Raw genomic sequence first — 21,064 nt, 5'->3', positions numbered from 1 at the left:
GCTGCGGCCTGTATGATATCATGCATCCTTGATCCTCCATGCATGGCTAATTGCATTCAGCTTAACCTTGCCTGCATGATCTCTTGTGCTCATCACACCCACCCTTGATCATATCCATGCACTTCTTTCTATCTATAATAATATTAATTCTTAATATATATATATATATATATATATTCATATATATGTGTGTGTGTGTGAGTACTATGCATGAATAATAATATATAGCATATAAGAGATCGATGATCAAGGGTATTATGAATGTATGCATGACAGTTGAAATATGAGATGATATTAAGAGATATATATATATATATGTGGCTTGTATATGTTGCAAATTAAGGAGAATGGTTATGATGGAAATGAAGTTGCAAGTATTATGTTTTTTATTATACTCTGATATCATGTTGATTCAATAGTCAATCTTAATTATATATTATATGCTTAATCTTGATTGATTAAAACTATTATGATAAATATATAGTACTAGGGACCTTGTGAGAGAGAGAGAGAGGAGCGGAATTTCATTAAAATAAAGTTTATATATAAAATGGAGAAAATTAAAAGTGTTATCGGTCTATCATGCATGTATCATTTAATTTAAATTTTAAGCAACAAAAATCATGCATGTTAAGAATTAGAAGGAAATTAAAATTAAATATGAAATTCAAATATATTTAAATATTAAGCATATGGAACACAACTAAGAAAATCCTCCTAGTGTTTGAGCAAAGTAAATCCTTTGAATAAAAATGAATTATAAACTAATCCTATATATTTTAATTTTTTTTCTTAATTAATTAAAAGTACAAGGAGCCTATCTTTTTTATAGGTCAAGCCATTAATGTATATATGAATAACAAGTCAATCCAATTGCCGCTGTGAATTCACTTCAAAAATCATCATAGTTCAAAAAAATGTACAAATGTCACCCTAAAAAATTGACAAACAATAAAATTGTTATACCTTACAGTACTATTGTTTTCATTTTATATAATCAAATTGTCTTATATATTTATAAAATAAGACCAACGTGAATATATTATTAATTTGTACATGCAGTTTACATATTAAAACAAAAATAAATATATTTATGTAATTTAATACTTTATATATATATTTGTTGGAAATCAAATGAGCATTTGTACATATACCGGTGAGGAATGTAATTAATCTAAATGGTGGGTGAGTGATGCCTGTTCGAATCACTCACCCACTATTTGGATTACATTAGGTAAGAAAAACTAATTTACACTAGGTATTCGGTAAGAAAAACTATATTCTCCGTCTCTCAAGAGTTACAGGATAGGACAGGAGGATTTACAATTGTGAAGTTATGATTTATGATATATTATTTTGGGTGCACATAGTAGATTGTCATTGCCCCAACTTTATATGGTAAATTCATATAAGGTCATTAAATCATCATAACTAATGCACCGCTTTACATGTTTGTTTGTTTTTTTTTAATTATTATAACAATAACTTGTGTGGCTGCACTTGTTGCATGCCTTTGTAAAAAACAAAAAGTATTGTAAGAGTTGAACCTATTTAATTTGTTACACATGCACGTATATATACAGGTTGACAAATTAGATTTGAGGTTGAGTGAGGACCGACAAGCCACTTACCAACCACCAGGTAGCTGACGCCTCGTGACACCAACCAAGCTCACGCAATAATGTACTACTATCCATTGATTAATTTCATATATCCTCCATGACACACACACATATATATATAAATTTATAAAATAAATACACGTCATTTTATGTATTTTATATACTATATAATAAAATGTGAGCTTTGTATTCGTTGCATATAGAAAAATAATCCACATATATATAGTTTGCAACAGCGTTTCATTAATTAATTCTGAATCATCTTTTTATGAGCAGTTATATATTATACATTCTTCGCATTGTCCCCATACAAGCATTTACTCTCTATTTTTTTTTCATCATTTGTTTATAATTATATAGTTAAAAAAATTATATTTTACTGAACAGAAGTTAAGATATACATATAGTATATGTATGTGCGTGTGTATATATATAAATAAATAAATATATATATATATAATAATATGAAGAAAGAGAGCAAATAATTAAGAAAAAAACTAGCATTTTATTGACATATAAAAATATCTTTATTAACTCCACAAAAGAAGCATTTATCTTATCATTTACCCTGATCACTTTCAGAGAAAGAAAGAAAGCAAGCGAGAGAAAGAGAAAGAGAAAGAGAAAGAGAAAGAGAAAGTGAATTCAGAGCAACAGACACATGTACTGTCGGCACTATTAAGCCTCATAGAGGAAATGGATAAAAACTTATAAATTAATAATATCATCCCAGATGCAACCATGCTGATGCTGATGCTGATGCTGATGAGTAGTAGAACTTCAACTTAATTAGTGAATGGGCAAACTGTGCAAGACCACAGTCTCCACAGTAAGTCCAGGTCCAAACCCAAAGAGCACACCCCATTCCAGCCCTTCTCCAGTTGTAATCTTCCCTTCTTCTGCAGACCTCTTCCTCATTTCATCAAGAATAAACAGCACACAAGCACTAGACATGTTCCCATACTCACTAAGCACATGCCTAGTTGCTTTCATCTTCTTTGGGTCCAGACCCAACTTCATCTCCACTTGATCAAGAATAGCAGGTCCACCAGGATGAGCAATCCAAAAGATAGAGTTCCAGTCACTGATCCCTAAAGGCTCAAAAGCCTCAGCCAAACTCTTCTCAATGTTCTTAGATATCAACCCTGGCACATCCTTCAAAAGATGAAAAGTTAACCCAACTTCTCTAAGATGTCCATCAATGGCACCTTCAGAGTCAGGAAGTATAGTTTGAGCAGCAGAAACCATCTCAAACAATGGCCTTTCAATACTAGTATCAGGATCAGCTCCAATGATCATTGCCGCAGCTCCATCACCAAACAAAGCTTGTCCGACTAGAGAATCCAAGTGAGTATCAGATGGGCCACGGAAAGTGACTGCTGTGATCTCTGAGCAAACAACAAGAACACGTGCGCCGCGGTTGTTCTCAGCGAGATCTTTAGCCAAACGGAGAACAGTGCCACCGGCGAAGCAACCTTGTTGGTACATCATGAGACGCTTAACGGAAGGACGAAGGCCGAGGAGTTTGGTGAGCTGGTAGTCAGCACCGGGCATATCAACACCACTAGTGGTGCAGAAGACAAGATGAGTGATACGTGACTTGGGTTGGCCCCATTCTTTGATGGCTTTAGTAGCAGCTTCTTTACCGAGCTTGGGCACCTCCACCACCACCATGTCTTGACGTGCGTCCAAAGATGGCGCCATGTATGCGCATATGTTTGGGTTCTCTTTCAGCAACTCTTCAGTCAAGTGCATGTATCTCTTTTTTATCATAGATTTCTCACCTGTTTCATTTTTCATACATATATATATATATATATATTAAAAAAATAGACACACTTCTTGAATTGGAAGCGAGTTCAAAGTGAAGGATATATATAAAACACACTTTTGGTATGCAAAAATGCATGCAAGTGAAGAGTGATGAATATATATATATATAATAATAATAATAATAATAATAATAATAATAATAATGTATACTAACACATCCTCTTGAACTTCTCTTTGAGGTCAGGGAGATGGTTGCTGTTGGTGATGCGGAAATAGTAGTCTGGATACTCGGCTTGGTAAACACAGTGAGCAGGAGTTGCGGTGCCGATTGCAAGGATGGTGGCAGGACCTTCAGCTCTCTGAGCTCTTCTAATGTCTTCAATCAACTTGGCCATATTGTATATAAGATTAACTTACTCTTTGAATTCTTTGCCAATATATTTATATATATATTGGTTTAAAGAGGAAGTATAATTATGAAAGATGAGGAAGAAGAGGGTGGTGAGTGTAAGGAAGGGAAGTGGGTGGTGTTCTTATACCCAGTGGTAGGTCAAATGGACGGGTAGATGGGATGCCACGTGGTAAGTAGAGTTGTTAGGCTCAACATGCAGTCAGTGAACATCCACGTGGACGTCCCATCTCCCTCCGTTAGTTGTCTCTACTACTACTACTACTACTATATCCTCTCTCTCTCTCTCACTCGTAATTAACGTACGTTTTTTATTTTTAGTTAGTGTTTGTTAGTGTTTAATTAACTTCTTAATTAAAATGGCCCAGTTCGGAAAAACTCACCGGTTTGACCAATGGGGTTGGCTGGGCCGGCAATAATATTGAGGCTCAACATGCACAGTCGATTAACCATCACGTGGACTTCTCATTTCTCTCCGTTAATTGAGTTCATATTGCATGGTTAAAAAACCAGAGAATACCCTGATTCTAGTCTATCACAGATTGACACGTATCATTCTATTTTTTATATTATAATTATTTTTTTTTAAAAAAAACACATGTCAACCTGTGATAGGCTAGAACTAGAGTATTTTCTGGTTTTTGAACCAGACAATATGAATACCCGTTTTTTTTAATTAGTTGTATACTACTATATCCTCTCTCTCTCTCTTAATTAACATACGTTTTTATTTTTAGTTAGTGTTTAATTAACTTCTTAATTAAATGGACTAGAGTCTAAAAAAACATTGGATGTATGTTAATATAATGTTTTCATCAGTCATAATTAATGGATTTTTTTTTAAAAAAAAATGCCAAAATTAACCAAAAGACGTAATGAAGGAAAACAAAGACATGATCGATCAAGACTTACAGATAGAGATAAAAGAGTTTTTTTGGGTAGTTGGTTTAAGCATGGCATGCATCTACTCTTCAATATTCAATGCCATTGAGCGGATAAAATGATATCACAATCACTGTGTTGATCATTTCCACAAAAAAAGTTCATTGCTTATTTGTCCAAGATAAACTCAAACTTAGCCTTGTGCGTGAATGTATGATAATTAACCCCTTTTTTTCTTCTGTTTTTTGGTTGAAAATGAATTTAATTAGATGTCAACATCACATGTTTAGAAAAGGTGCACCCACCTAACCACTTGATTATTGTTGTTGTTGACCTTTTTAGTTTTAAAAATTTAATCTCTTGTATCAAGTTCTTAACAATTTCATTGATTAATTTTTTATTAAAAAGTAAAAACCTCATCTTTCTTTAGATGCACCAAAGAGAGATAGAGAGAGAGAGAGATATGAAATAACTTTTGAGAGGAGGATCACTTCTCAATGAAATATTATACACCAGTACTTCTTTTGAATATATACATGAATATATAAATATATATATAAAAGAAATACTAAACCTAGTTCCTCTGTGATCATGCATGCATAATGATATTAATTATAGTAAAGTAAGACTAAAGGTATTTAATATAATAGTTTGGTCTGATTGATCAGTTTTGAAATTAGCTAGTCAATGTCCTTTCTTTTCGCTCCTTCTACCAAATAGTCCCACTAGACCCACTTGCTGGTCAGAAATATGCATGCATACGTATGTACACATACCTTCATCTCTCCTAATTATTAACACAACCATATATATATATATATATAATATTTCAACTAATCACATGCATAAGTACATATAGTGTACCCTTAATCATGTCTTATATACCGTGTATATATTATTATTATTCATTAAGGGTGAATGGATTAAAACTAAAATAAGAAGAATAAATAGAAAACACACAAGAGAAACACGACAAGACCTAGGCTGCAAACAGACTGAAAATTTGTCCTCCTAATTAATTAGATCCATTTATAATTATAATATATGATTCATAGCTCTATACTCACGTAATTTGTATTTGTGTGTGTATATATATATATATATATATATGAAAATATAAGAATTTTGAAGATAGAAAGATGTAGAGATGATCAATGGATGTAAGGAAAACAAGAAGTTATACAAATTAAGAACGTTAATTATCCTGAATGCAGCAAGCCATGCAAATTAAAAGGAGCACCAGTTCACGCAGGATCTCAGGGTTAACTCACAATTATCCAGGCAATATTTTTTCAGAGATGATAGGCAAGCTGTCATTGTTAGTATTGCTGTTAATTTATTGTAATTAATTCCTCAAAACGTGAACACAGAAAATGAACGCAAGAAACAAAACAAGTAATTAATGGCCTTCATGATCATCTTTCAACCTATCTTTTTCTTCATCAAACCATGCACCTCCCATAAATATATTGATCTGTCTCTAGCTGTAACTGTCAGAGTTTTAGGGTTAGGGTTAAGGTTAGGGTTAGGGTTAGGGTTAGGGTTTACGTATGTATGGAATTAGTGCATGCTTGTACTGCATGAAATGGTTTTCAGTTGGCTACATATATATATATATATATAGCTTGCACGACAACCTCATCAGGCTTTTCTGTGCTCTTAAATGATAAGAGAGAATCCAAACTCAAACCTCCATTGTTCTCTATTAATTAAAGACACTGTCAATGTTAGCTTGAAATTAACTTGAAATATAAAATATATAAAATTAAATAGTTCATTTTATAATTATGTCATACTTCGGTAGAAACTAATCATATCCAACATGTTTTTAGAATCGGAACCCAGGGACGTGCACGTGTGAGAAACAAGGCTCAACGCCGACCCACGTGCCATTACCTTGCGTAGAACATGAGATTCGATCCCGGGTCTTTCCCAAAACGAACGCTTTATGCAAGAAACCTGATACCAATTGACCTAAATTTTAATATTTTTTTTTTAAAGTTTAACTAATGGCCCTCACCATACAAATTAATTAAGAGATGGATGTCATTTAAAGTGGTCTGAATTTACCAAGCCTGTCCTGAAATTAAATATACTAGAAGATGAATGTCATTTAAAGCAGCATTTATATACACACACACATATATATATATATATATATAAAAGCATGAAGTAATAAGTACAAAATAAGATATCTTGAAAATAAAATTTTGATAAGCTAATATTTCAATTAATAGATATTTTTAAACAAAACTAAAATATAAATTACTTGTTAATTAATGACTAGTTACCTCATCTTTCTCTCACTCTTATCTCTCTCAATCAAACACTTCGCATACATGGTATATTGATTATATATATTGATTATGAATAATTAAATACCAAATCCTTCAAAAATTTTATAGGTAAAAACCAGGGCCGGTGAGAATCAATGTGGTCCGCGTGGACCACTGCAGCAATGTTACTGTAGCAGTGAGAGAATTTCTGAGAATGGCTGTAAACCTCACGGGCTCCATGCGGCCCGCATGGACTACTGTAGCATCCCGAATGAGTTACTTAACTCTTCATTCTCTCTTCAATGAATAGGGTATTCTTGAGGTTTCTTGAGAGAAAAAGAAAGGGAGAGAGGGCTACGGGCTAGGGCTTCAACATCCATCAAAGGGGAAGGCTTGAAGATATCCTAGAGCTTCGGATCCGAGCTTGTGAGCTCAAAGAAGAAGAAGTGAAGGTATATTTGTACTCTTCTTCTTCATTCTTGTAAACCTAAGCTAGGGGTTGCAAGAAGGTGGGAAAGTTGCTAGGGCAAGTTGTTTATCATCTTGTTGTGTGTTCTTATTTGCTCAAGAGAGGCTTATTGTATGTTTGTATGCATTGATTAGCCGGATTAAGCTAGGTTGTAGCTTAAGGGAGAAGAAGAACACTGTAGCACTTCCCATACCAATTGAACACTCTAGGTCCTTGTGGTTTCTCTTTGTAGTGAGGAGTTTTCCCACAAGGATTCTTCCTGAAAAATGATGTACATTGGTTTTTGAATGAGAATTGTGTATTTGCTTGTCGTTTGATCAAAAGGGGTGAATAGTGTTGACTGCCAGGTTTTGTCCGCTGTGTGTTGTATACCCCGGGCTCCCCAACAACTGGTATCAGAGCTATTTGTTCACTTATTTTGTCATGGAAGGAGATGTAGGATCCATGATGAAGTTAACGGCGGCAAATTACTCAATTTGGAAGCCAATGATGGAGGATCATCTATATTGCAAGGATTTGTTTGATCCTGTACTGGGTGATTCAGCAAAGCCTAAGGAGATGTCTGATGATGAGTGGAAGAAGTTAGACAGGAAGGCTTTGGGAACGATCAGGAAGTGGGTGGATATTAGTGTATTCCACCATGTAGCCCAAGAGAAAAATGCACATGTAGCTTGGGGAAAGCTAGCAGCTCTTTATGAGAGGAAGACTGCAATGAACAAGGTGTTTGCAGTTAAAAAGCTCTCCAACTTGAAATACAAAGATGGGAGATCCATTGCCGAGCACTTAAGTGATTTTCAAGACTTGTTGAATCAGTTGACGACTATGGGGGTTAATTTCAATGATGAAATTAATGCGTTGTTTCTTCTTGGTTCTTTGCCAGACAGTTGGGACACCTTGGTGGTGACAGTGATGAATTCTGCACCAGATGGCAAGGTGACTATGCAAATGGCAAAGGATAGTTTGCTAAATGAAGAGGCAAGAAGAAGAAGCACAGAACATGGGTCTAATCAGGCACTTGTTACAGAGAACAGGGGAAGATCCAGTAATAGAGAGCAAAGTACCTCAGGTCGTGACAAGTCCAAGAATCGGTCTAAATCTAGAGGACCGATAAAGTGTTATCATTGTGGGAAAGCCGGTCATATCAAGAGAAATTGCAGATTGTTGAAGCAAGAGAAGGGCAAGCAGAAAACAGATGGTGGCAGTGTGACAGCAGTTGTTTCTGATGTGGAGACAGTGTCATTGGTGTGTGGGCATGGTGATTGCCATCATGTGGGTGATCCATCTGTTGAATGGATTGTTAATATCTTAGGCATGCATGTTTCATATAATAGTTGTTGTTTCTAGTTTTTCAAATTTCTTTCAAAAAAATATGTTGGGTAAAAAATAAAAAATAAAACTGCAACAGGATTTAAAAAAATGTTTTTTTTTTGTCTTATTATACCTCTTTTATAAAATTCATAAAATTTTATAGTTTATATTTTGATAATGTTATATGTGTACATGTATATATATTATGAAAAAAAATTTAAAATATTTTATAAGAAAGAATTTTAATTTTTTTTTATAACTAAAAACTGAAGCACAAAAACAAGCTCTAGTTAAAATAAAAAATAAAAATAAAAAAAAAAATCTGTAACTGACCCTCAATATAGCAGGTCAGGTTATGGTTGATATTTTTCTCAATCTATGCTCCGTGGGCCTTTGTTAACTACCGTTATTGATTGCATATTAAATAATGGTGTCATAACCTACCTGCCTTGAACAAGAATGGCCCAACAACAACACATTTAAGGCCAACAACTTTGGGGTCTATTGGTACACGGATCGCCGATAGAGCTCTCACCGAGTGGTGAGAGTTCGATTCTACCGTGAGGGCACATTTCTGGGAGTTGTGAATAGTGGTTGTGTACGGGTGGTTTCGGGCGCACGTGAGCTGGCCACGTCCCCACTTGTTCCACCGAGGCTTGTGCACGTCCCTGGGTCTCTAGTGGGTTCGCCCCGCTCCTCTTTCCCCAAAAACAACACATTTAAGCTAACATCTACCAACCTAACCCAACTCATCAATTTTGTTCCATAACAAACATTAATTCAGATTTATAACTTCACTGAATTTCATTTGAACATACATACCACAATTCATATTCATATTTATATATTGACCACCTTTGTGATAAAAAAAGAGGTTGGGGTGAACCAATTAGTAGCGAAGTGGGTTCTAACATCTATGGGGGAAAGGAGGGGGAATCCTTGGTCCAACTTGTACCAATTAGTAGCAAAATGGGTTCGAACATTTATAGATATTAGAACCATTTTGATGAGTGACCATTTTAATAAAAATTGAAGTTTAATTAAAAAAAATATTATTACAATAATTAATTTAAATATAAAAACATTACAACGCTTGTTGCCTTCATATATGTCAATCCCTTTGACACCTTTTTATGGTACAATGTTTGTCGTCTTCGTATAAAAAAACACTTAAAAAGTTTAAAATTCATGATTATGTGTATTCTTACCAAGTTAATTTGGATTATTTATTATTTTGAAAGAACATTAATCGGGTTTTTATTGTTTTCATTGTATGGAGATGGGGATTGGAGTTCTTTACAGATTATGAGCATTAGTGTACTATATTTTGTTTTGTTTTCAATAAAAAAATATATTTACTTATTATGATATTGTTACTTGAATGAATGTAATTTATTTATTTTGTTTGTATATTTAAGACCCGTTTAATAAACAAGATAAAGATGATATATATGATTAAATAAACTATTACTAGATTAAATACCCACGCTAACGTTGCGGGTTGAATATATTCAAAACAAAATATTACAAAAATAATATCAATTTTGAGAGAAAAAATATCATTGTTCATGTCAATTTTTTTAATTCATTTTCAGTATGAGAAGTATATCTGCAAGATATTAAGAATAGGTTGATTTTCATACCAAAATAATTATGTTTTTAAAAATATTTATTAACTTTAAAAAATGGAATTGAAATTATAATTCTATTTGTTATTAATTAAGCTACACATAATCCATTGATATAAAAGATATTCTTTAAAATTATTTTTTAAAAGAAATCTTTTAAGCATGTATTTTTATTAAAAACAGGTTAAAACTTTCCTTATTGATCAATTCTATAGCAAAATAATTCTTAAAATTATTTTTTTATACTTTTTTCAATACTTAAGCCCTTTTAAATGATATGGAAATTATGTTGGGAAAAAAAAGGGATGTTATCTACCATCCTATCATTGATTTATATTATATTACTTAATATTGAAAGAGATATGGAAAGTTTTATTTAAAAATATACATAATTTCCAATATGTAAAAGTGAATTGTTCCCATTTAAACATGAAAGGAAAATAAATATTGTTTAATAGGTTTTTTTAGTAAATAAATAAAACAACTATCCAACTTTTCCTAATTTTCTTCCTTTCTTTCATTTCACTTAAATCTAAATTTAATATGTTGAAAAAAAACAACCTTAGATCATATCTCTATTTCAAGTCTTAATAAACAATTTGGAAATTACTAATGAAATTAAACACTACATGTTGTTCATTTGATCGTATTTAGTCATTATAATTCTATTAAGTTATTATTGTGAATTTAAATTGGTCTTCAATGCTATAAAACAAACATAATGAAATAAATATCAAGTAATTTATTTAAATTAAAAGAAATCTATAATGCAAAACATATGAAAGTTTGTAAGTATAAAATATACCTGATTGCAGATAATCTCAATCTATCAACCTATATATACCCAAATTTTATTTCAGAGTAAAAAGATGGATCTTGTTACACAATGCATCATATACTTACATACTTTTATAACCAAAGGATAATTGTATTTTTATCTAATTTATTGTATAAGAGTACATAAAAAGTAAATATAAATCCAATGAATGTGAAAATGCTCACAGATGGCAGTATAGCATCAATTCTATAGTCCCAAAGTCAACAATTGTGCCTTATCTTCATCCAAAAGTGAGACCTGTACATATGAATTCAAATAAAAAGGACTGGATTTTCAAAGATGCTTAAACTAACCTATCATTTTATATCTTGTCTGTTCAAAAGGATTGGATTTTCAAAGATGCTCAACTGATTTTTTTATCAAAAGAGTACTAACCTATCATTTTATATCTTGTCATTTAGATATCAGTTATCATTTATTTGTAATATGTATTATTCCAAATTTGATTAATGTTATAAGTTCATAAGCTCATTCTCTCTCTCTCTCTCTCTCTCTCTCTCTCTCTTTTTGACCTCATAAGCTCATTTCTCTGCTAGGCCATAACACTACCATTTTATAGAACAAATGGAAAGCTCATGGATCAAAATAATTATTATTCAAGATCAATCATTGTAGTGTTTGGTTTTCTTTTCTGTTGAGTTGTTGAAGGTAAAGAGTTTCATGCATCAACTTACCTTGTCAACGATATCGTCAAGTAGCTGCATGTCACTCTTGAAGGAGCCTGTTGAATTCTTCAGCTTTAGAAAAACTATGGGTGACTGAGGATGGCTTGAAATAGTAAGCCCGGGAACATCAGAAAGACCTGCATTTATTGGCAAGGCATTTAAGAATGGTAAGGAATAATACTTAGCCTTAGTTGTTTATGAAAATAGTTTTATTGTGTTAAAGATTACATTTCCACAGAAGAGCAATGTTATTCCTCAATGATGCAAGGATGGCTCTTCCAAGTGATTGACTGCATTCTCTATGTCTGCATATGGAATTCATGGCTCTATCTCAATAATCATAAACTTTTTTCTTCTTCAACTCTCCAGCAAAGAAAGCCTTTGTGAACTTGGGAAAAAAAATTAATAAAAGTGAAATTCTAGAAGGTGGAAAGTAAATCATTATTATATTATTTATATGATATAGAGTAAATGAGAGACTGAAAAATGGCCATAGATTCTCATGTTTCTCTTGACCAAGTGAGAGTGTGGATAGGCTTGCTTTGGGTGTTTCGCTTGTAATATTTTACTAAAACTTTGGTTTGTTTGGTAGTAATTCAAAGTTTTGAAGACAAAGACTTTTATTCCTTGGTCTTATCATCATGGGCAATGGCACACAACCATAAATGATCAGTGGCAGCACAATTTGACAGAATGGCAAATATTCAAAGATGGCATGCATCAAGAGGAGAAAAAAAAATAAAGAGAAAACACTAAAGACATTTTTTTTAAATTTTTTCTGTTAACTTCTAGTGCTAATCTACTGAGATATCAAATGGAATAGCATTTGGCAATAACATCAGAAATTTACTGAATTATCAATTATGGAAATTGAAAGCACAGAGCTTTCCTTCGTTCATTCGTTCTTTCAATCTTTCTTTCTCATAGAGAAAATTTATTGGAAAACATGATGAAGATGTGAAGAAGAAGAAGAAGAAGAAGAAGAAGAAGAAGGTGCACACCTTTTGAGAACCCATGAATGATCTCAAGCTGATTGCTTTGCATCACAGATACAACAAACAAATAGAAGTAGTGAAAAGAATAATTCAAAGAGAATCAAAGGACATACCGGAATACCACAATATTCAGCAAGCCCTCTTCCAGGATTTCCAAGCACCCCAAATGAGTTGCTCTCATCTATAATAAGACGGAAATGGTATTTTTCCTGACAATCCAGTAGGGCTACATGACCAGGATTCTGCAATAGAGAAATACCATCATAAATAAAAGAATAATCGCAACTTGGAAAAGTCCATCAAAAGAAAAAAAAAAAAGAATTGGGATCGAGTGTAAGTGAGCACGAGAGAGAAGGAATCAAGAGCTCGCGAGAAGTCACCGTGAACCTGGAAATCACGGGCGAGGTTAAGGAGGTTGCGGGCCTCGGCGACGCGGAGAGAGAGGTCGGCGCTGCTATTCTTCTCGGACTCCGAGACAGGGTTGGAGGACTGCAAAGGGGAGGCGGCAAGGGAGATTAGAAGAGGGAGGAAGGCAACTCCAATGATGCCGGGAAGGACGACCGGGAGGGGAGAGAGAATAACAGAGAAAATGGTTCACATTGTTGGGTTGTGGACCACACAATATGTAGGGATATAAAGACTTATGTGCATAAGTTGTGTAGACGTACACAACTAATGTTTATAATTGTGTATATCTTATTTTATTCAAGTTTTGAATGGACCCAAATTGTGATCTGATTCATGTTTGAGTTTGGTCCTAATTATCTAATTTTAAATGTGTGGATATACATATTAATCATATGTTGTGTAGAATTCATGGGGGCAAAATTGTCAAATCTATGATGGGCAAACTTGTAATTAGCCCCATAAAGTTTTCTTATAAATAGGGTGTGGTCCCTGACTGAGCACGCAACGATATGAGATTCAGAATTAGGTTTTCTGAATTAGGGTTCCCATCTCTCCTCTCTGCGTGTGATCAGTGAGAAGAACCACAAGACCCAATCACTTTCGTCATAATCAATTGATTGAAGTGCAGGTACACTTCCGCAACTTTCTTTATTCCTAAGCAATCTCCAAGCAAGAAGATCCAGGGTTTGAATTATGGTTTATACCCATTAGATCCATCAAGTGGTACCAGAGCCATCTTGTTTTGGAATTGTTTGGGATTTATTTTGATTAAATCTTGAATTTATTGATTAATATGCATGCATGTAAACACGTTTTTATTATGCATGCTTTCAGTCCCGAATTTTGATGTTATTACGAAGATGATCCAATATAGATTGGGTGTTCATATATATATATATATATATAGATGATATAATAACTGCACACAACATGATGATATTGTTTGTGTGAATTAATTGATTCATGGATTTCAATATTTATTTTAATATTATATATATTGAATATTCACATCAATTGAAGTGGAGATGAATTAATTTATTTATAGCACACATGTTTATGGATTTTTAAGACATGTTTAGATTTATTATTATTATCATTATTATTATTATTATCATTATTATTATCATTATAATCTTGATGATTATTATCAAAATCAAAGCTCTTGAGTATAACTAATTAGTTATGTTACTTTGATTTTGATTTAGATAATATTTGGATTTTAGTTTAATTATTATGAATTTTATTTTTGATTCATAATTATAAGGTTGTTATAATAATCATTAGGAAATAACAACTTAGAGTTGCTCTTATAGCTTTCTTGGGTATTTACTTCATTTGGTAGAAGCATCATTGTCACCAAATTGACCTCTGTTGTGTAAACCTTTTGTTTGTGAATAACCATGGTGTTAGTGCATGCTTATTCTCATGTAGACATCACGTCGCCCCAAAGGAAGACTGTTGTCTGGCAGAAATTTGTTAGCACATGTGGTAATAAGTTGTTTATAGTTATAAATTGTCTATTGTGAGTATTTAGTCGGCCCAAAGGAAAACTTTATACTTGACTAGATTTTACTATAAAACTTGATTACCGCAATAAGTTGATTATTAGTGAATTGAATCTCTGTCCAAAGACTAGGTTTAATGTCACAACAATCGACTTGAAGATGGGTGGTTGTTATTTATATGCTTGATTATTACATTTTTGGTTATTTAATTGTGAGTTGATTTTTGTTAATTGCTATATGTACAGTTGATATTATGAGTGTTGGCAATGTGTCTGCTACACTCAGTGGCGTTCTTGTGCTTAGCGACACAAACTTTAAGACTTGAAAAAACAAGGTGACACTTGTTTTGGGATGTATGGATCTGGACCATGCATTAAGAGAACCACATGCTACACCTCTTACATATCAAAGCTCTCTTAAGGATAGGAGAGTTTTTGAGAGGTGGGAGAGGTCTAATCGCATTGGTTTGATGATCATAAAGAATACAATCTTGAAGACTTTTCTGGACACTATATCTGAGAAAAATGATGTTAGGCACTTTGTTGACACCCTTGAGGAACGCTTCGTAAGAAGTGATAAGGCAGAGATGAGTGCTGCCCTAAGGAAACTTGTCTCTATGCGGTATAAAGATGATGGGAACATACATGAGTACGTTCTCGACATGTTTCATCTAATTGGGAAATTGAAAAGCTTAAAAATTGAGTTGCCAGAAGATGTTCTAATGCATTTGGTTTTGATTTCCCTCCCTCCTTGATTCAGTCAGTTTGAAGTGAGTTATAACTGTCAGAAAGATAAGTGGATACTGAATGAGCTCATCTCACATTTGGTACAAGAGGAAGATAGAACGAAACAACATAAAATTGAGAGTGCACATTTGGCATCTTTTAACTTAGGCCCTCAAAAGAAGAGGAAATACGATAAAGCTATGGCACCAAAATCGTGTAAGAAGACCAAAGGCCCTGAAAAAGAGCATAAAGAATTGAAATGCTTCTTCTACAAGAAGGCTTTTCATGTAAAGAAAAACTGCCCTAAGTATCACGCTTGGCGCGTAAAGAAAGGTATGTTTTTTTGCTCAAGTTTATACTGAAGTTAATTTGGTTTCAGTTCCTAGATATACTTGGTGGTTGGATTCAGCTGCTACAACTCACATAAGTGTTTCAATGCAGGGTTGCCTGAACTGCCGAACACCGAGTGATGGTGAAAGATACATCTATATGGGGACTGGAAAGGCAGAAGTCGTAGGCGTATGGACTTTTAGATTGTTACTTCATACTGGTTTTTATTTAGAATTGAATAACACCTTCATTGTACCGTCCTTCAGACGGAATTTAGTTTCTATTTCAGTTTTAGACAAAGAAGGTTATTTTTGTTCATTTGGTAATGAAAGATGTGTTCTTCATTTTAATTTGATGTTGGTTGGAACCAGTACATTAAGTGAAAGTGATAATCTTTATTTGCTTGATATGGTTAATACAAACAATGAATCCCATAATACTGAAACTAAAGGAATAAAACGTAGATTACAAAATGAAAATTTCTACTCATTATGGCACAAGCGTTTGGGTCATATCTCTGAAAAGAGAATTGATAGGCTTGTAAGAGATAGAATTATTGATGTAATTGACAAAACCAACAATAGTGTGTGCATTAAAGGAAAGACTACAAACAAAAGGAAAGTGGGGGCCGAGAGAAGTAAAAAAGTCTTAGAACTTATACATACCGATAATTGTGGACCTTTCCCTATGGCGTCTTGGAACGGTCAACGGTATTTCATTACGTTCATTGATGACTACTCTCGTTATGGTTACCTCTACTTGTTACATGAGAAATCAAAAACCTTGAACTTTTTTAAGTCATTTAAGGCAAAAGTTGAAAATCAATTGTGCAAGAATATAAAGGCCGTCAGATTTGATCGTGGTGGTGAATACTACGGTAGGTACGATGGATCAGGCGAGCAACGTTCGAGCCCTTTTGCTTAATACCTAGAGGAGTGTGGAATCGTTCCTCAATACACCATACCAGGTTGTCCTAGTATGAATGGTGTGGCAGAGAGGCGAAACAGAACCCTTAAAGATATGGTAAGATGTATGCTTACTCATACAATATTACCTAACTCTCTCTGGGGTGAAGCATTAAAGACCGCAGTCTATCTCCTAAATAGAGTTCCCACTAAGGCTACTGAGAAGACCCCTTATGAATTATGGACTAGCAAGAAGCCTATCCTAAGGCATTTAAGAGTTTGGGGTTGTCCAGCTGAGGCAAGGCCTTATAGGCCTAATGAAAGAAAATTGGATGCAAGGACAATAAGTAGTTATTTGGTAGGGTACTCTGAAAAATCAAGAGGCTTTAAGTTTTATAATCCTACATCAAGAACCTTTTTCGAAACGGAAAATGCCCGCTTTTTTGAGGATGTTGAGGTTGGGGAGGAGAATCAAAGTGATGATTTAGTCTTTGGGGAGGATTTGGATACATCTTTCTCTGTTGTTGCTAAGGATCACAGTCAGGTTTTTTTTGCTGTTGTCATTCAAATGCAACATTCGGTACATGACAGAGATGATATTATTCCTACCCATCAAGAAGAGGGTACTCAACCAGTTATTGGTGAGGAACAAGACATTCAACCTCAAATTCAAGAAGAACCGGTGTCTCTAAGGAGGTCCACGAGAGTAAGGAGAAATCCAATTTCGGATGACTATTTGGTATTTCTTCATGAGCATGAAGGATATATTGACTCAATGGAAAACGATCCAGTTACCTTTAGTGAGGCAATTAATGGCTCAAACTCTCATAAATGGATCGAAGCTATGGGTGAGGAAATCCAATCCATGAAGGACAATGACGTTTGGGACCTTATCCCATTGCCAGAAGGTGTGAAACCTATTGGATATAAATGGGTCTTTAAGACCAAGAGGAATTCACAAGGCAATGTTGAAAGGTATAAGGCGCGTCTAGTTGCGAAAGGATTTACTCAGAGGGAGGGCATCGATTACAAAGAGACTTTTTCTCCTGTTTCTGCAAAAGACTCTTTTAGGACCATTATGGCGCTTGTGGCATATTTGGATCTTGAGCTACATCAGATGGATGTAAAGACGGATTTTCTTAATGGAGGCATTGAGGAGACCATTTATATGATGCAGCCGGAGGGATTAGTCGCTGGGGAGACCAATCAAATGGTTTACAAACTTAAGAAATCTATCTATGGGCTTAAACATGCTTCCTGACAATGGTACAAAAGTTCCATTATATTGTTCTCTCATTTGGCTTTGAGGTGAACACTGTTGAGGATTGTGTGTATCACAAGTTCAGTGGGAGTAAGTACATATTTTTAATTCTATATGTTGATGATATTCTGCTTGCCAGCAGTGACAAAGGGATCCTTTGGGAAACTAAGAAATTTCTCTCTGAAAGTTTTGAGATGAAAGATCTTGGTGAAGCATCCTTTGTATTAGGGATCCAGATTCATCGTGATCATTCACAAGGCTCCTTGAGTTTATCTCAGAAGAGCTATATTGAGAAAATACTGCAAAGGTTTGGCATGCAGAACTGTAAGCCTCATGACACCCCCATGTCGAAGGGAGATAAATTTAGTTTAAAATAGTGTCCTAAAGAAGGAATTGAATCCGAATACATGCAGAACATTCCCTATGCGTCTGCAGTAGGAAGTCTTATGTATGCACAGGTCTGTACCCGTCTTGACCTGGCATTTATAGTAGGAATGCTTGGAAGATATCAATGTAATCCAGGTAGAGAACATTGGGTTGTAGCCAAAAGGGTCTTTAGATATCTTCAGAAGGCAAAGGATTACGCGCTCACATACAAGAGGTTGGATAGGCTTGAGATCATTGGGTATTCCGACTCCGACTTTGCTGGATGCTTAGATAGTCGTAAGTCGACATCTGGTTACGTCTTCACTATGGCTGGTGGTGCTATTTCATGGAAAAGTGCCAAGAAATCCTTGGTTGCTTCATCAACCATGGAGGCAGAATTCATCGCATGTTATGAGGCATCTAGTCATGCTATTTGGCTGCGCAATTTCGTTGAAGGACTACGAGTTGTCAAAAACATAGAGAGACCTTTGACGTTGTATTGTGATAATAGAGCGGTAGCTTTTGTTCTCAAAACTGACAATATAAGTTCTTCTAGGTCTAAGCATATAGACACATTAAGTTCTTAGGTCAAGTTAAAGAAAGCGTGAGTTCCACTCTAAATTAGATCCTAGTCGTAATCGAAGCTTGACTTTCAATCGTGAGCCACATCTGATTTATAAGATTTTAAACCGCACTTGTCCTATCCTTTGAGTCTGACAACATCATCTACGATCTGATTGCGAGCTTTCACCGCCACTGATCTCTTATAAGAAACCCCTAGCCCTCGGGTTTGCTTTACTTCACGGTGGTGCGTGGCAGGGCTTAGTGGATCTTCTTTAATGAGAGTTGTTTTGGCTTCTCGTCAAAGGTAGGATCTTTGAGCTCATGTTGCATAGTGATGATTGTGTGTGATGCCGGTTGGGCTGCCAGATTTATTTCTTTTGAAGCTGAAAATTTGTTCCTATTTGCGAGTCACGCTAAATCCTTTAGATTTGTGCTCGAGTTTCTGTGGTTTGTTGCACGTGGCTTTGAAAGGAGTTTTGTTTACTGCACTGATGTGTGCTGCTGTGGATCTTGATCCTTGATGTTTTTATGGATTAAATCACATCTCAAGGATGAGATCTTGCAGCGATATGTTTGATGTAATACTTGAAGTATAGTTGATTGAGGATACAATCTTTCACCATGTGAAAGGAATTGCTAGTTGTTTTAGTTTTGATGGTTTTCAGATCCGTTTTGGATCTACTGGCGGAAATTCCTCTCCGATTTTAGGGATATTAGAGGGAAGAATTTGAAGGAGGAGTAAAACTATAAAGTTGTAGATTTTGATGTTACTTTCTCCAAATCACTGCAAAATTTCAGATTTTATGATTCTGTAGTTTGTGAGATATAGCCTCATTAGTATAATTGTCTCGGATGATATTTCTGCAGAACTTGAAGAATCATGGCCAATTTTGAATCAGGGAGATTGAATTAGATAAGGTGAAAATAAGAAAGTCGTTCCTTTTTGAGTTGTATGATTGTCAGTAAAATTCCATTAAGTTTGGAGTTGTAGGTTAAGAGATATGCATATTTTAATAGTATATGTCTGAATTATAATTGCTAAAAGTTAAATTCAATTGAATGTTATAAATTGAGTAGTACTCTAAATTATGTGAATTTCGGCTATGTCATAGTGTCTATTATTCCCATAATTTTTAAATTTGTGATTTGGAAAAGTGTAAGTGAAGTTATGAGGGTTTTGGTACTCATTGATCATGTTGGAATTATTGATTTGGCTCTTAGAGTGGGTAATTGCTATTGTACCCTCACAATAATCATATTTGGGGTGTAGAATAATAGTTTGAAATTTTGCATTTGTACCCTTCTAAAATCTTTATATATATATACTATTGCTTGTTAGCCTCGATTTTATTTTTAAAGCTAAGATCTTTCCCAAATATAGGACATGCCAAATGTAAGGTTTGAGAAGATTGTTTATGAATCGTAAGTATCCCACATATAAACCCATATGTATATACGAAAATTCAAGTTTTGTGAACTTTTGGGATTTTTTAAAGAAAATTACTGATTATTTTGACATATATATCTTGAATTATTTATTTATTATCCGCTTCATGTTTGTATTCCATTAACCTGATTTTTGATATGACAAAATTGGGATCATTCATTGTAAATTCTGATTTTGCTTGTTTTGAATTTGTTAGTTCATCGTTTTGTGAATATGCCGTATTTTGACATAAACTAACCCAATATTAATCCATGAATAACCCTCACACTGTTAAACAACCGACTACGACACGTATTTTGTTATAGAAACTATTTTTCCACGGCCAGACATTATATTAGCTTGACGAGCTTATAAAAAAGATAACTCCGTCATATAACTCTAAAATGAAGAAAACATTGTTTTCTTACATAAACCCACTCAAGAACCAGCAAACAATATTTATTAATAATATTGGACCCTAATTTACCACTATGTGAACAATTTTGATAAATAGTATTGGACTACCATTGCTTTTGCCTATTATTATTATTATTGTTATTATTATTATTCATACATGTTTGTGCAAGGAACCATATTTCTTCTTAAGACTAGTCACCATTTCCTTCTATATCATACCAAAGTATCGAACTAGTTTTGGCTTTTACTTATAAGAGTATATGACATGTTTTTTCTACTTTCACATTTATAT

General features: G+C 34.1%; 1 protein-coding gene across 1 annotated transcript; it reads right to left on the bottom strand.

The window, feature by feature from the left end:
* Window positions 1-2,107: 2,107 nt before the first annotated feature.
* LOC120270453 (chalcone synthase) lies at window positions 2,108-3,902 on the bottom strand. Its single transcript, XM_039277460.1, has 2 exons — window positions 3,610-3,902; window positions 2,108-3,406 (listed from the first exon to the last, which is right to left on the bottom strand). The coding sequence occupies exons 1-2, from the start codon at window positions 3,788-3,790 to the stop codon at window positions 2,412-2,414; spliced, it is 1,176 nt and encodes a 391-aa protein (XP_039133394.1). The 5' UTR covers window positions 3,791-3,902; the 3' UTR covers window positions 2,108-2,411.
* Window positions 3,903-21,064: the final 17,162 nt, after the last annotated feature.

This window comes from Dioscorea cayenensis, chromosome 10 (assembly GCF_009730915.1).
Source record: "Dioscorea cayenensis subsp. rotundata cultivar TDr96_F1 chromosome 10, TDr96_F1_v2_PseudoChromosome.rev07_lg8_w22 25.fasta, whole genome shotgun sequence".
NCBI lineage: Eukaryota > Viridiplantae > Streptophyta > Magnoliopsida > Dioscoreales > Dioscoreaceae > Dioscorea > Dioscorea cayenensis.
This window is presented reverse-complemented; position numbering and strand designations above follow the sequence as displayed.